Source organism: Mandrillus leucophaeus, unplaced genomic scaffold, assembly GCF_000951045.1.
Source record: "Mandrillus leucophaeus isolate KB7577 unplaced genomic scaffold, Mleu.le_1.0 Scaffold40, whole genome shotgun sequence".
In the NCBI taxonomy this organism is placed as follows: Eukaryota; Metazoa; Chordata; class Mammalia; order Primates; family Cercopithecidae; genus Mandrillus; species Mandrillus leucophaeus.
The window spans coordinates 8,862,219-8,878,474 of NW_012104254.1; the positions used below are offsets into that span (position 1 = coordinate 8,862,219).

Consider the following 16,256-nt stretch of genomic DNA (forward strand, 5'->3'; position numbering starts at 1 on the left):
AGCCAGGATGGTCTCGATCTCCTGACCTTGTGATCCGCCCGTCTCGGCCTCCCAAAGTGCTGGGATTACAGGCTTGAGCCACCACGCCCGGCCGAGAAAATACTTATTGTTCAGGCATGTGTTACAGTGCTGTTGATTGTGAGTTCAATGACACAAATGCTGCAATTGACATACTGTTTTATATTTTAAAATACTGACTATAATTATTTAGAGAAACATATATTAAACAAGGTGTCTTTTAACAGAAATGTGTAAAATGAGGTTACGCATTGATCACTTCACAAAAATATTGTGGCCTAAGTATTGAGCCTGTATTTCCTCCTAGAAGCAATGGTTCAGTATTTGCTGATTCAGAGTTTGCAGCAACTTTAGTGAGCACAACTTTCACTAATAATGAGAACCAACTGTATTAAATACAGATAGAATTTTACATGCACTATTAAGAGGCCCTCAGAACCACTGAAATTCATGTGTAAATCTCTTCTAGAGGCCCAGATAGTTCTAATGTCTTGCCATGAAGTAGCAAAGTTGAAATGTAGGGTATTACAATGAATTATAATAGCAATATTGGTGTAAAAATTATTGTTAACAAAAAATGATTTGAGTTCCTACTCTGTGCAAATAAGTCTTTTATTCTCAAGCAAAGTAAGTATAAATATGTATATCTGTATCAATTTTGGAATACTATTCAACAGTATTAATGTGTGGCCAAATTGTTTGTTCTTTATTAAATAAATTTTCAGTGTAAACCAACAGCTAAGAAAATTCAGAAATGTGACCAGCTTTCACTCCAACACCTTCAAGATGATTGTGTTTCCGTGTTATCACTTACAGCGACTATTAACCAAGCAGTCCTTAAGACTCTTGTTAAACTTTAGCTGGAAGAATAGAACAGTTAACGACATATTTTACAGGTGGATATTTTTTAACCCTTCTAATAACCCCTTTGCACAGATGAGTGTACAACTCATTTTTCAGAGGGCAAAGCAGAGCAATAGGAAACACTGCAGTTTCTTTCCTCCCTGATTCCACTTGGTCCACTAGCTTGCTGGTAGTTTCAGAGAAATGCTTTATCTTTTCTTAGACAGACTTTATTTTCAGGTAGCATTGTTCTTATGTGCTCTTTCTGATAATCAGGATTGTAAGGATTTCATGAAGTTTCCAATTTCCTAACCCCTGACTTCCTAAATGCCTTTGATCTCTCTACTAGACTACCCAGGCAGAGGGCTGCATGAAGGGAACTAATGCTGCCTACTCTAACATTACCCCTGGGTCAAGAGTACCTGCAAGTCCATACCATATTTGGTGCAAATCTGTTACTCACCTTGGCTTTCCCAGCACTGAAATGTGGAGGCAAAGATCTTGAGGCCACTGTTATCCTAGCTCTTGTCTGGGCCAAATTACCTAAGAAAGAGACCACAAGGAACATAAATTAAGGAAAAGTTAAGGAATAGGATCACGAGTAATTTTTCCCTTTGTGTCCTTGGATTTTTCTGAATTTTCAAAATAATCTGCTTTGAATTTTTTAAATTTGGAAAATTTTGAAACTTTGATGATATAAATTATAAACTATAATATTTAAAAGTTTAAAATAATTTGTAAGTGGCTGGGCATGGTGGTGCATGCCTGTAATCCTAGCACTTTGGGAGGCTGAGGTGGGCAGATCATGAGGTCAGGAGATCGAGACCATCCTGGTTAACACAGTGAAACCCCATCTCTACTGAAAATACAAAAAAAGATTAGCCGGGCGTGGTGGCAGCAGCCTGTAGTCCCAGCTACTTGGGAGGCTGAATTAGGAGAATGGCGTGAACCCAGGAGGCGGAGCTTGTAGTGAGTGGAGATCGCACCACCGCACTCCAGCCTGGGTGACAGAGCAAGACTCCATCTCAAAAAAAAAAAAAAAATTGTAAGTAACTTGTAAATAAATTCAATTTATATTAGTTTTATAAGCAAAAAGAAAGAACATAAAAGTATTAAATTCACTGAACAAATTAGAAATAAAAGGAAATTACCTCAACATAACAATGGCCATTTATGAAAATCCCACAGTGAAATGTCAGAGGCATTTGAACCAGAGCAACTCCATCTTGAATAGGGGCTGGGTAAAATAAGGCTGAGACCTACTGGGCTGCATTCCCAGGAGGTTAGGCATTCTTAGTCACAGGATGAGGTAGGAGGTTGGCACAAAATACAGATCATAAGGACCTTGCTGATAAAACAGGTTGCAGTTAAAAAAAGAAAAAGCTGGCCAAATCTCACTATAACCAAGATGGCAATAAAAGTGACCTCTGGTCATCCTCGTTGTTCATTATATGCTAATTATAATGTATTAGCATGCTAAAAGACACTCCTATCATCTCCATGACAACAAATGCGTGGCAACATCAGGAAGTTACCCTACATGGTCTAAAAGGGAGAGGACCCCTCAGTTCCAGGAATTGCCCACCCTTTTCCCAGAAAACTCATGACAAATCTACCCCTTATTAAGCATATAATCAAGAAATAACCATAAAAATGGGCAACCAGCAGCCCACGGGGCTGCTCTGCCTATGGAGCAGCCATTATTTTATTCCTTTATTTCCTAATCTACTTACTTTCACTTTACTCTATGAACTCTTCCCAAATTCTTTCTGGTGCAAGATCCGGGAACCCTCTCTTGGGTTCTGGATTGGGACCCCTTTCTGGTAACACTAACATCATACCAAACAGTGAAAAATTGAAAGCTTTTTCCACACCACCAAAAACAAGACAAGGATTCACACACTCACCACTTCTATTCAATATATTATAGTACTAGAAGTCTTAGCTAGGGCGATTAGGTAAGAAAAAGAAATAAAAGGCATCCACATCAGAAAGGAAGAAGTAAAATTAATCTCTCTTCACACGATCTTACATGTAGAAAACCCTAAAGATTCCACATTAAAAGAAGTGTTAGAGCTAATAAATGTTAGAACTAACTTTAGCAATAATACTTATACAAAACCAACGTCCAGGCCAGATGTGGTGGCTCACGCCTGTAATTCCAGCACTTTGGGAGGCCAAGGCAGGTGGATCACTGGGTCAGGAGTTTGAGACCAGCCTGGCCAACATGGTGAAACCTCGTGTCTACTAAAAATACAAAAATTAGCCAGGCTTGGTGGTACACGCCTGTAATCCCAGCTACTCAGGAGCCTGAGGCAGGAGAATCGCTTGAACCTGGGTGGCGGAGATTGCAGTGAGCCGAGATCATGTCACTGCACTCCAGCCTGGGACAGAGCGAGATTCTGTCTCAAAAAACAACAAAAAAAAACCAAACCAAAGCAAAACAAAACAAAAAAGAACACCCAAAAATCAGTTTTTGTTTTCGTTTTTGTTTTTGTTTTCAGACAAAGTCTCACTCTATCGCCCTGGCTGAAGTGCAGTGGCGTGATCTCAGCTCACTGCAACCTTCACCTCCCAGGTTCAAGTGATTCTCACGCCTCAGCCTCCCGAGTAGCTGGGATTACAGGCACCCACCACCAAGCCTGGCTAATTCAGTTGCATTTTTATACACTAAAAATGAACTATTCAAAAAAGAAATTAAGGAAATAATTCCATTTAAAATAGCATCAAAACACAATAGGAATAAATTTAATCAAGGAGGCAAAAGACTTTTACACCAAAAACTACAAAACATTGCTGGAAGAAATTAAAGAAGGCACAGATAAACTGACGCACATCACTGTTCATGGGTTGGAAGACTTAATATTGTTAAAATGTTCATACTACCCCAAGCATTCTACAGATTCAGTGTAATGCTTATTAAGTCCCAATGGTATCTGTTGCAGATAGCAAAAATATCCTAAAATCCATATAGAACCACAAAGGACCCAGAATAGCCAAAACAACAGTGAGAAAAAGAATAAAGCTGGAGAATTCACATTTCCTGAATTCAAAACATATTACCAAGCGACAGTAATAAAAACATATAGTACTGAAATAAAGACAAACCAATTAAACAAAATAGAGTGCCCAGAAATAAACACACAGAGATGCGTGATCAAATGATCTTTGATAAAATCACCAAGACTATACAATGGGGTAAAATAGTCTCTTCAACAAACGGTGTTAGGGAAAGTGAATATCCACATGCAAAAGAATAAAATTTAACTGTTACCTTACACCATACACAAAAATCAAATCAAAATGGATTGAAGATTAAAATGTAAGAATTGAATCTATAGCCGGGTGCGGTGGCTCACGCCTGTAATCCCAGCACTTTGGGAGGCTGAGATGGGTGGATCACAAGGTCAGGAGATCAAGACTATCATGGTTAACACGGTGAAACCCTGTCTCTGCTAAAAATACAAAAAATTAGTTGGGCGTGGTAGCGGGCACCTGTGGTCCCAGCTACTCAGGAGCCTGAGGCAGGAGAATGGCGTGAACCCAGGAGGGGGAGCTTGCAGTGAGCCGAGATCGCACCACTGCATTCCAGCCTGGGTGACAGAGCGAGACTCTGTCTCAAAAAATAAGAAAATAAATAAACAAACAAACTGAAACTATAAAACTCCTAGAAGAAAACGTAGGAGAAAAACTTCACAACATTAGTCTTGGCAACAAGTTTTTTTGGATATGAAACCAAAACATAGACTATAAAAGCAAATATAGACAATGAGACTACACAAAACTAAAACTTCTACTCAACCAAGGAAACAATCAATGGATTGTAGGGATAACCTATGGAATAGGAGAAATTATTTTCAAACCATATAGCTAATAAAGGATTAACATGCAAAATATATAAGGAACTCCTACAACTCAATAGTAAAAAAGCCAAATAACATAAATAAATAAATAAATAAATAAATACAGACTTGATTACACATATCTCCAAAGAAGGCATACAAATGGCTAACAGGTATATGAAGAGATACTCAGTATCACTAAACATTAGGGAAATGAAAATCAAAACTATAATGAGATGAAATATTACCTCATTCCAATTAAGATGGTCATCATCAAAGAAACAGAAACAAGTGCTGAAGAGGATACAGAGAAATTCGAACCCTCTGCACTGTTGGCAGGAATATAAAATGGTGCAGCTGCTATGGAAAATGTAGCATAAAGGTCCCTCAAAAAATTAAAAATAGATCTACCATATGATACAGCAATCCCTCTTCTGAGTATTTACCTAAAAGAATTGAAAACAAGATCTCCAAGAGATATTTGCACTCCTGTGTTCATTGCACCATTATTTACAAGGGCCAAGAAGTGTAAACAAACTAAATGCTTATCGACAGGTAAACGGACAAAGAGCATTTGGTATATACATGCAATTGAATACCCAGCCTTAAAAAAAAAAAAAAGGAAATCCTGCCATACACTACCACATGGATGAACCTGGAGGACATTAGGCTAAGTGAAATAAGCCAGTCACAGGAACACAATACTGCACAATTTCACTTACATGAGGTATCTAAAGTAGTGAAACTCACAAAAGTAGAGAGTAGAATGGTGGTTGTCAGTGGCTGCGGCATGAGGAAGTGGGAGCTGCTATTCAACGGGTATTGAGTTTTAGTCGCATAATATGAAAAAATTCTAGAGATCTGCTATACAAAAATGCACACATATTTGATACTATATAGTAACTTAAAAAGAGAGATTTCATGTTATACATATATTTTTTACTACAAGAAAAAGTCTCCAACTGGGACACTGCTAATCACCGGAAGAGATGAATATGGAAGAAAAAAGGTGCCAAAGGAAGTTTACCCGAGAAGGAAGTTAGACAATAGAGCACACCATTGTGAAGACTGAGGACACAGACACTGATTAGTAGACCGGGCAGTAAGGATCCTTCACAGGAGGAAAAATATCTTTTTCTCTACTCATTCTAGGTTCATGGTTGAGGCCCTTTTAACAAAGGACAGATTACTAAGTGAAAAGGATAAAAATTTACTTAATGTAAGTTTTAGGTGACACTGGAGCCTTTATAAGGAAATAAAAGGAGAGTAGTAAAGAAATATGACAGGAAAAAGTATCATCTAAGGATAAGAAACTGATGAAACTTAGTAAGGCCTATTCATTCAGATTCTTCTCTGTGTCCTTGTGTCTGCAGAGATAAGGATCCTTCTTTTCTGTGGGTATAGGAAGAGCAGCTCCTACACGAGAGTCTCACAGCCTGCTTTAGGGGAAGGTCAGAAAAATCCCTCCTAGATTTTATGACCTGCTTCAAGGGACAAGGGGGTGGGGGTTAAGAGTGACATTCCTGCGCCTGCCATTTTCTCACATTCCTTTAGCTTAAATTATTCAGGAGGTCAAGGGGCCATATTTTGGGATAGTGAGCCCTGAACCCCATCAATCCCTCCGCACATAAGGAGAAACCTGGCCACCCCAAGTGAGTCAGTGGGGTAGGGAGTGGGAGACAGCAGCCTCTGAGTCCTGGGGGCCAGTGAAGTTTTGCAGGGCTTTGCATTTGTCAGGAGCGTGACCTTGAACAAGTTGACTTCTCAAAGCCTCAGTTTCCTAGTCCATAACAAGAAAACAGCACCACCTGTTTTCCTCACATAAGAGTTATTATGGGGACTCAGCAAGACAACTCACAAAAACACTGTCAACACAGGACTAGAGCAAGGCAACTATTCATTTCACATTAGGTAGTATTTTATTATTATTTGCTGTGAACTGTTCACAAAGGTATCAAAGGAGAGAGCAAGAAAAGACCAGGAAAAATGGCTGGGAGTGGTGGCTCATGCCAGTAATCCCAGCACTTTGGGAGGCCGAGTCCGGCGAATCACCTGAGGTCGGGAGTTCAAGACTAGCCTGGCCAACATGGAGAAACCCGTCTCTACTATATATACAAAATTAGCAGGCTGTGATGGCACATGCCTGTAATCCCGGCTACTTGGGAGGCTGAGGCAGGAGAATCCCTTGAACTCAGGGGGCGGAGGTTGCAGTGAACCGAGATCGCCCCATTGCATTCCAGCCTGGGCAATAAGAGCGAAACTCTGTCTCGAAGAAAAGAAAAGACCAGGAAATCTCACCAAATCTCTGTGTGATCACTGGCTAGTCAAAAAAAACTATGAAAGGTGAGAAAAAAATGATAGGACAACTCTTGGCCACTCAGATTCCTCCCACTTTTTACCTTTGAAGATCCACCCTTCACCACTTCTCTAATTCCTCTTCCCCCAAACCAAGTGTGTGAAGAGATTTGTTTGCATTTTTACCTACAGTGTCATTTGATTCTGTAGCAAAATAAAAAGTTGTTAATGAAAGGAAGTGCTGCAATTTGTGCATATGCAAGATGCTCAAGATTTCAAAGTTTCAGCAAGTCTAGCACAAAGATGTCCAAATGTTTTCTCTGGCGATATCTTCAGAGGCTAAACTGTGATTAATAGCCCAGAAAGAACCCTTTGAAGCAGGATTGGTGACATCAAAGTCGTAATCCAGGGGTGGCAGGAGCTTTATAATGAGTGGGAAGCATTTTAACACATTTCAAAGGATTTACAGCATGAATAAACAATAGACCTCAGCAGATGCGCCACACACACCTTTCAGAAACATAACCTATACAAAGTTTCCATTTTAATTTAAATGTAAATACAGTGTTCACACTTCTTTCAAATGTTAAGCATCCTCAGTGCTTCACCCCCTAGACAGCTTCTTCCCAGCTAAGCATCGCTCATTGCCCCAGAACACCCTCCTGTGCTTCTCAAAACTGCAACTACCAACATGTGTCCTGTGTTGGAAGGAGAAAATGGAAGTCAGAGGCATCTAATGGAATTTATATCCTATGCGGGAACTGTGTTAAGAGAGAATCTGAATTGGAGATTACAAAGATCTCACACAATTTCCCTGCTTCCAACTTAAACGAAAAGACACAAGTGGTCTGAAGACAGAGCTGGAACTTTTAAAAGATGGTAATTTTCCGCCTGCTTCAGGGGATTTTCCTTGCTTGGAAAGTACCCAGAACCCAGGGTTTCATCTGTAGTCATCTTTTACTAACTGCCCCAAAGGACAGGTTGTTGTTTTAAATAATCAAACATAGAATTCAGTCTCCCTCTGCTGCACCCTCTGGGTTTATAGGACTTGTTGCAGGATTTCATTGGTTCTTGTCGGTGGGCATTTGTTTGAGAAATTTTCCGATTTTAATTTTCTCTCCAAACACAAGAAATAGGCTAATAAACTAAGAAATGATTGCAAAGCAATGCTGAAATGTAAAAAGCTGTTTGTGTCAAATAGTTACAAATATAAGGAGCTGTAAATAAAAAATCAGATGCTTCAATTCATCTGTTTCAAGATTAAGTTTATCTCAGCAGACCTGAGAACTGAAACCATGTACCCCACATTCAGCTTAGATACTGAGAACCGAAACCACATCTTACTGTCTACAATACAATGACTTTGTGTAATTCCTGTCTCCATTAGCATGACTTTCTTTTTTCAGGAGTCTCCAAGCCCAGGCAAACGGTTAGATTGCTCATTACAGAAACTTCCTGAAAGACTCATCAGCTCTTCCATGGAAAGGACCAAACTGACAGTTCATTCCCTATGATTCCTATAATCTCGCCTTTCAAAGTCCTCCCCTTGCTGTTTCCACCAGCACTGGGCTGCTGCACTGTGATCCTTACCCAATCCTAATCAAAGGCCCTCACTTTGAAAGACCCTCCTAAAAATAAATGATTTCTCAACAAACTCTGGCCTTGACTTCCCTTCTCCAAGACATTGCCAAAACTTTGAGACGTGGTGGGAAACAATAAACTCCACTTTGTCCTGTCAGTGAGTTGTGCTAGTAATGTTTGGGAGCAAGCTTGAGACAGACCTATGCTAGTGCAATACTTGCAGTAATTAACATGTTCCAGTTTCAGTTCATAACACTGTAGCTAACAACATGCAAGGAGTTAAATTCAGTACATAGTTGTATACAAACATACTATAAAAGTGACTTTCACCTGTAATCACAGCATCTGGGGAGGCCAAGTGGAAGGATTGCCTAAGCCCAGGAGTTTGAGACCAGCCTGGCCAACATAGTGAGACCCCATCTCTACAAAAAGTTTTAAAAATTAGCTGAGCGTGGTGACACACCTGTGGTCCCAGCTATTCAGGAGGCTGAAGTGGTAGGATCAGTTTGTTAGATATGAGTCCTAAATTTATTTTCAAAGAATTAATATGTCAGGATGTTCAGTTCTTTGCTTTCTAAACGTCCTTGTAAAGCAACCTTTGTTGATTACCTCCTCCATCCTGATTCATTCTGATCACCTGCTCCACCCTAACTCATTCCAATTACCTGCTACCTGCTCTGCCCTGACTCCCACCAAAGCATTCACCCCGTCATTCTCTTTAAATCAGCCAATCAGAATTAGCTTAGCCTGGGTGGTCTAACCCTAGCCAATAGGGGAAGGACACAGCCACAGGGGCCACGTGCCTCAGGGATAAAAACCCCTTCCCCTCCCTTGTCCGAGTATGTGCTCACCATTGTTCCATCTGTAAGGGCGCACCCTTCTATACGAAGGACCTTGACTTGCTGAGAATTAAAAAGAAAATTTTATATTCGAGTGCTGTTCCTTTTGCGGCACCAAAACCTTATATATAACAAGTTGAGCCCGAGAGGTTGAGGCTGCAGTAAGCCACGATCACACACCACTGTACTCTAGCCTGGGCAACAGAGCAAGACCCCATCTCAAAAAAACACAAACCTATAGTATTTTGTATGATACAAAAACTTGGTTCATCTTTACATAACCATCTCTCCTAAATTTATAACAAGGATTTATTCTGGATGTGATAAATTGAAGTAACTTAAGATAGCCACAAAATATGACACAGCTGTAGGAAGCCAAGAAAAGGAGATCATGTGTGATGTTAAATTTCGTTCTGCAGTTTTTACTCTCTCCCTTAGCATTTATCTACAGCTTTCAGGTTAATATCAATAAATGGGCAGAGCAGGATGGGAGAGTTCCCAGCCCACTTGGACATGAGCTAATGTCTTATGAAAAGAACATGGATAATTTATATACAGTCACGTGCTGTGCTGCTTAATGACAGGGATATATTCTAAGAAAAAAGTCATAGAGAATTTTGTCATTATGTGAACAGCACAGAGTGCACTTACTATAGCCTCTGCACACTGTGAAAGTTACAGACACAGGATGAAATCACTTTTGTCAGACCCAGACAAGATAGGGTTGGAAGGCCTGAAAAAGAGGAGACTCATGCTTACATGTCTGAGATAAGAACTGTTTCCAAGGACTATCTAAAAACCCCACAAAAAACCCTTTTGCATCCTTCATGCATCTCCTGCTTTGATAAGGTTTATCACTAGGCATTCTATAGGACTGAAGTAATTCAGTGAAGATGTTCTCAGAAAAACACTTGCCCAGTAACAGTATCTCCACCAATGAACTGACAACTCTGGCTTTGAACCTCTGGAACCAATGAACTCTATTTCTAAGCAGCTTATGTAAATCTCTTTTTGCTAATAAAAGCTCCCCTTACCCTTCCCTCACTGAATGCACTGGTGCCTTGCCATTTTATACTATTCCAGATTATAACCCTTATTTTTATTCCTAAGTAAACCCAGCATATTTATAGATAATTTTCTCTGTGTTTTTGTTTTTTGTTTTGGTTGACATACCTGGGCTATATGGTATAGCCTATTTCTCCTAGGCTAAAAACCCATATAGCATGTTGCTATATGGAATACTATAGGCAGTTATAACACAATGGAAAGTATCTGTATATCTAAACGTAGAAAAGGTACAGTAAAAATATGGTATAAAATGTTAAAAAACAGTACACCTATATAGAGCACATAACATGAACGAGACTTGCAGGACTGGAAGTTGCTCTGGGTGAGTCAGTGAGTGAATGATGTGTGAATGTGAAGGCCTAGGACATTACTGTACACTAATGTAGACTTTATAAATACTGCACACTTAGGCTACACCAAATTTATACAAAATATTTCTCTTTCTTCAATAATAAATTAACCACTTACCATAACTTTTTTACTTCACAAGCTTTAAAATTTTAAAAAACTTTTTGACTCTTTTGAAATAACACTTAGCTTAAAACACAAACACACTGTAAGATGTACAAAAATATTTTCTTTATATCTTAATTCTATAAACCTTTTTACATTTTTAAGATGTTTTATTTTTTATTTTTTTATTTTTTAATTAAAAACAAAGACACTAACACACATACTAGCCGAGGCCTACACAGGGTCAGGATCATTAATATCACTGTCTTCTACCTCCTCACATCTTATCCCACTGTAAGGTCTATGGGGCAATAACACACAGGGAGTTGCCATCTCCTAGAATCACAATGGTTTTTTCTAGAATACCTCCTAAAGAACCTGCCTGAGGCAGTTTTACAGTTAACTTAAAAAAAAAATAAGTAGGAGTACATGCTAAAGTAATAACTTAAAAGCCTACTATAGCATATACATAAACCAGTAACAAAGTTGTTTATTATCATTATTCAGTGCTATGTACCGCACATAACTGTATCTGCTATATTTTATACAACTGGCAAAGCGGTAGGCTGGTTGTACCAGCATCACCACAAACACCTGAGTAATGCATTGGGAAGGCTAGGACATCACAAGGCGATAGGAGTTTTTCAGCTCCATTGTAATCTTATGGGACCACAGTTGTATATGTAGTCTGTCATTGACTGAAATGCCATTATGTGATGCATGACTGTATATAGAAGGGATTGTAGTTTTGTGGAGGGAAGGAATCAAGAGTAAATAAGAGACAAGACCGTCCTCCCATCTGTTTTATTGAAGAAAGGTATGCACAGATAACAAATTCACTCTTTTCTGAATATACAATTTTGTCGTGCATGTGGGAAATTCAAAGCCCCAAAGAAACCCCTTCCCTATTCCTGTATTGACTTTTAATTGGCAATTGTCTGACATTTTAAGGAATTTCTGCATAATTAACACCTTTACACTATTTGCTTGAAGAAAGCCAAACCAATGTTTTCACTGACTTTTTTTTTTAGAATGTAAACTACAGCTTTAAAGATTTGTGACCCAGAGATCTCACATTGTAGAGCTAGGGAAAAAATAGTAACTCCTTCCTTTCTCCTTAAGCTTTAAAACTCGTAAACAGGATGTCAGTCCAGCAAACACCTATACTGAATCCCAGACTGTTTCAAGGAGCTAACAAGGCTTCTCTTTCCTAACACAGTCAATAGTGGAGTTACTCTGTTTTCTGCACTTTACTGCCACATTAGCAGAAGGTCTCTTTTAACGACAGGAATTTCCTCTTAGAGCCAGATAAAGAAAGCTCTTCCCATATTTTCTTGGTGGAGTTCGCTTGAAAATAACATGGCTGCCACATGGCCTGATGTGTGTTCAAAAAAGTACAAGAGCCTGTACTGCTGACATCTACCCAACATCTACCCAAGACGACTTGACCCATTTAAAGATAAAATAAAATAAAAGCCACATACACATGTCTGTCAGCACCCATGACGTGAAGTGTGAGAACGGCTTATTCCAGTCTCAGAACACTCAGGGATAGTCGTGGGCAAAATCACAATTTAGGCAAAGGATGTATTCAAATTCCCCACATTCCTTTTCACCTCTCTATTTCCACTTCTGAAGGTGCAACATGGCTTTAATGCTGTCTCCTCCCTATCCCAATATCCAATTCCCCCTACTTCATTGTCCCACCCTTGAACTTTTCAATGCAGCACACACCTCCTCCATATTCCCATCAAATCTCCTTTTGTCTTTGTTCCAAATCTTCAGGTTACTATTCGTCTGACACTTAATCCAGGTGTAATTTGTTAATGGACAAATGAATGCATTAATTCACTCAGTTGAGATGTTTATACCGTATAAAAAGCTATCTAGGCCAGGCTCAGTGGCTCACCTTTGTAATCCCAGCACTTTGGGAGGCTGAAGCGGACGGATCATGAGGTCAGGAGTTCAAGACCAGCCTGGCCAACACAGTGAAATCCCATCTCTCCTAAAAATAAAAAAATAACCTGGGCAGGTATTACAAGCGCGCCTGTAATACCAGTTACTCAGGAGGCTGAAATCGCTTGAACCCAGGAGGCGGAGATTGCAGTAAGCCGAGATCGTGCCATTGCACTCCAGCCTGGGTGACAGAGCTAGACTTCGTCTCAAAAAAAAAAAAAAGCTATCTAGAAAGAAAAATTTTTATGGAATGAATCTATTGATGGGAATGTTGAAAACCTGTAGATGATCTAGTGTCCAGGTAAGGGGGACAGTTTTGATATAGGGGGCCTTTCGTTTAACAATGCTCAAGTTATTCACACTTTGAAATAATACAGTAAAGCCCTTCTATGGGTCTTATAAAGATGAACAGAATGCAGTTAGTATATATGAGGGATTCTTTCTAGTACCCCTGAGTATACCAAAATGTACACAATCAGCCCTGAAGAACCCACATATATGAAAAGTTGGCCCTCCATTTATGCGGTTTTGCATCCAACCAATACTGTTATTTTTTATCTGCATTTGGTTGAAAAAAAAAAAAAACCCTGTGTATAAGTAGACCTGCACAGTTCAAATCAACATTGTTCAAGAGCCAACTATGCAGTTCTTTAAGGAGAAGACAGCCCAGAAAAGCTCTTGGGGGGAAGGGGAAAGGCTGACATATAAACAATTCATTGCAATTTAAACTGGTGAGTGTTAGAATAACTCTCTGAATAAAGTGACACGAGGGGACAGAATACTAAGTTTTCATGAGAGAATAAGGAAAACAAACACTGCAGAGTACGCAATGAATGAACTAGATTTTGAAAGCTTAACATGAGTTTGACAGGAAATGGAGGGTATTGTATCTGGAAGACACATGCAAGACAGATACAGAATGTAAACCTGAGGTTTCCAGAGAGTTCCAGAGAGCTCGAAAGGCAAATTTCCAGGAGGCTTATTTTAAAATTACACATTTAATAATAGCATTAAAACATTTATTATTTTACCCTTGCAAACATAAAAACAAGTCACTCCCTTCCAGTAAAAATACTACCTATGGGGACAGTTTTGGGGGAAGAAAATATGGGTAAGAAGGCTTTGCTAAGGTATCATAAGTCCCTGGTGGGACTGTGAACAGAAGTCTGTTCTGCTCTTCAGGTGGCCTTCAGGTAGAATGCCCATTCATCTGTGTGGCCAAAGGTGGATGGTTTGGATACGAGTTACTAGGAGACTCATTCCAGTTAGTATAGTACTGATATGGCCAAAGTCTTAAGTAAAATCTCATATGGGTCAGGCAGTTTCTTATAGAGAAGTTACATTCCACAGTCTTAGAATCCTAAATAAAATGCTCAGGCAGGAGTGAATAAACTAATTACTTCAAATTTAAAAATCCCTCCCTAGAAGATTTACACAATATACCTTATCGATTGATGGCAGGTCAGTCATATAATTTCCCACAACACCTATGCTTCCTTGTGTTTTTAAGCCTGAGAAAGTTACACAGGGCTTCAGCAAACAAGACACTGTTAACTTCCCATTGTGCAGGAGTATGATTCAGTGCTTGGAACTATAACCGCTTTTTTTGAGTTTCCCTCTTTAGCATGGAAGCAATGAATAGGACACTGGAAAGTGAGAAAGTGATTCCTATCCCAAACCTGCCACTGACTTAAGGAGATCACGTCTACTCTTTATGACCCACTTGCATTATCTGTCAAATGAGGAGGTTGAGAAGATCAGTGGTTCTGCACGTGTGTGTCATGGCATTCCGTCATGGTGCCCATAATGGACACACTTTGTGGCTACGTAGCTCCACCTAGATCAGTGCCAGGCATGTGGTGTAGACAGGGGTGGACTGTTCTTTGAAAGAGAACTACAACAAACAGTGTGTCATATCAACCTGGTGCCAAAATAAAAGATTGTGTGACATCTGTGGCCAGGACATACGTGAGCTTTACCTAAGTTATAAATCAGAGAGCTAATCAAGGAAGTAAACAGTATTGTTCAAAAATCAACAACATGCTGAACAACAAGCAAACAAGTAAGTGCAATAACTAGATGCAAGTTGGAGTAAAAAAAAATTAAGCAGTGTTTGGCTTCGATCCAGCTCTGAAATTTTATCTATAGGTGTGCAATATATCCTAAAAGACCCCTGAAGTGGGGGAAATAAGAAAGAACAAAATAAAGATGATAAAACTAAAATCTGCAAAATGTATTATTTCTTAGCAGTTCAGTAGGCAACAGAAGAAGTGGGTGTTGATGATAGCCTGGCTTAGATAAATGGAGGAAGCTTAGATAGTGGTTTTACAGAGGTCTGGATGTTTAATTTGCCATTGTTCTCTTCACAGCTAACACAGGCAACCAGCAACGGCTCTGTTGCTATGATGTCTTCAGTTATTCCTCCTTCTTTACTTTGCTATTGTGGCTCAAGTGAGCTTATTCAGTTCTCTGATGTTTTAGTATCATTCTTGTTTCTTAGCCCATGAGAGAGGAGACAGAGGTACGGTTTTTTGCTCCCTTTCTACAATGTTTTTGAGATTAATGAATTTGAGGTGTTCATTTTTCAACATCTTTATAGCATCTATTCTTCTAGTAAAAGATGATGCTTCTGTTTGCATACTGGCAAATACCAGCCATTTTGAAAAACTGGGTGCTAATGTGAAGCCAATAATCACTTAAATGAGCTTTGTTTTTCTATTGGGTCTCTGAAAGTACTCAAGGTTAGCTTTTGATATATAGGTATCCAAGTCTAATTTTCACATTTACCAGTTATTTTTGCTATATTTTAAAGAATGACTATTCCATATCACTAGCTCTTTTATAAAAGGACCTAGTATAAACATCCATGTGTATGTGTATATCCTTGGGAAAAACTGTAGCGACTGGAGAATCCAGAAAATAAGGAGAGGCATACCGAAACAGGTTGTATTCTACAGGAAACCAAACTTGCAATGTGCCCAATTGGCCAGCATCACTCATATCTAAGCTACATTGTCATAATGTTTCTGAACGCCCATGCACACACATTTCTCATAGATATATGTATAATCCATTCATAAAATGCCAGTACCCAGAAACACTTCTTCCATTGAACCTTATATGTTTCATGGTGTTGAAGAATGAAGTTAATGTAACTTATTTTCTTAAGCACAGGCATTGTTTTTTGGAGACCTTGGCTTTATAGAACTGTAATAGTGTATTACCCAAAACAACTGATTTCAAAAAAACTTTCTAAATTAAAGTATTATCTGACAAGACTTGTGATGTAATTACTGATTTTTTTTTTTTTTGAAAGAGGGAAACCTAATGAGAATAAAGGCCAACAAAGATTATTTATCTG

The 16,256-nt window shown here is 39.1% G+C and overlaps 1 protein-coding gene across 5 annotated transcripts in view; it reads right to left on the bottom strand.

Moving 5' to 3' along the window:
• Positions 1–16,256, bottom strand: part of MYO3B (myosin IIIB) — a 545,921-nt gene that overhangs the window by 245,149 nt on the left and 284,516 nt on the right. For all 5 annotated transcript variants that reach the window (XR_001007340.1, XR_001007338.1, XR_001007339.1 and 2 more), the window contains exon 23: positions 1,325–1,404. Coding sequence is in view for 2 of the 5 variants with exons in the window: in XM_011991954.1 (XP_011847344.1) it covers positions 1,325–1,404 (80 nt within the window). In the remaining 3 variants the exon portion in view is untranslated. The remainder of the gene's footprint in view (positions 1–1,324; positions 1,405–16,256) is intronic.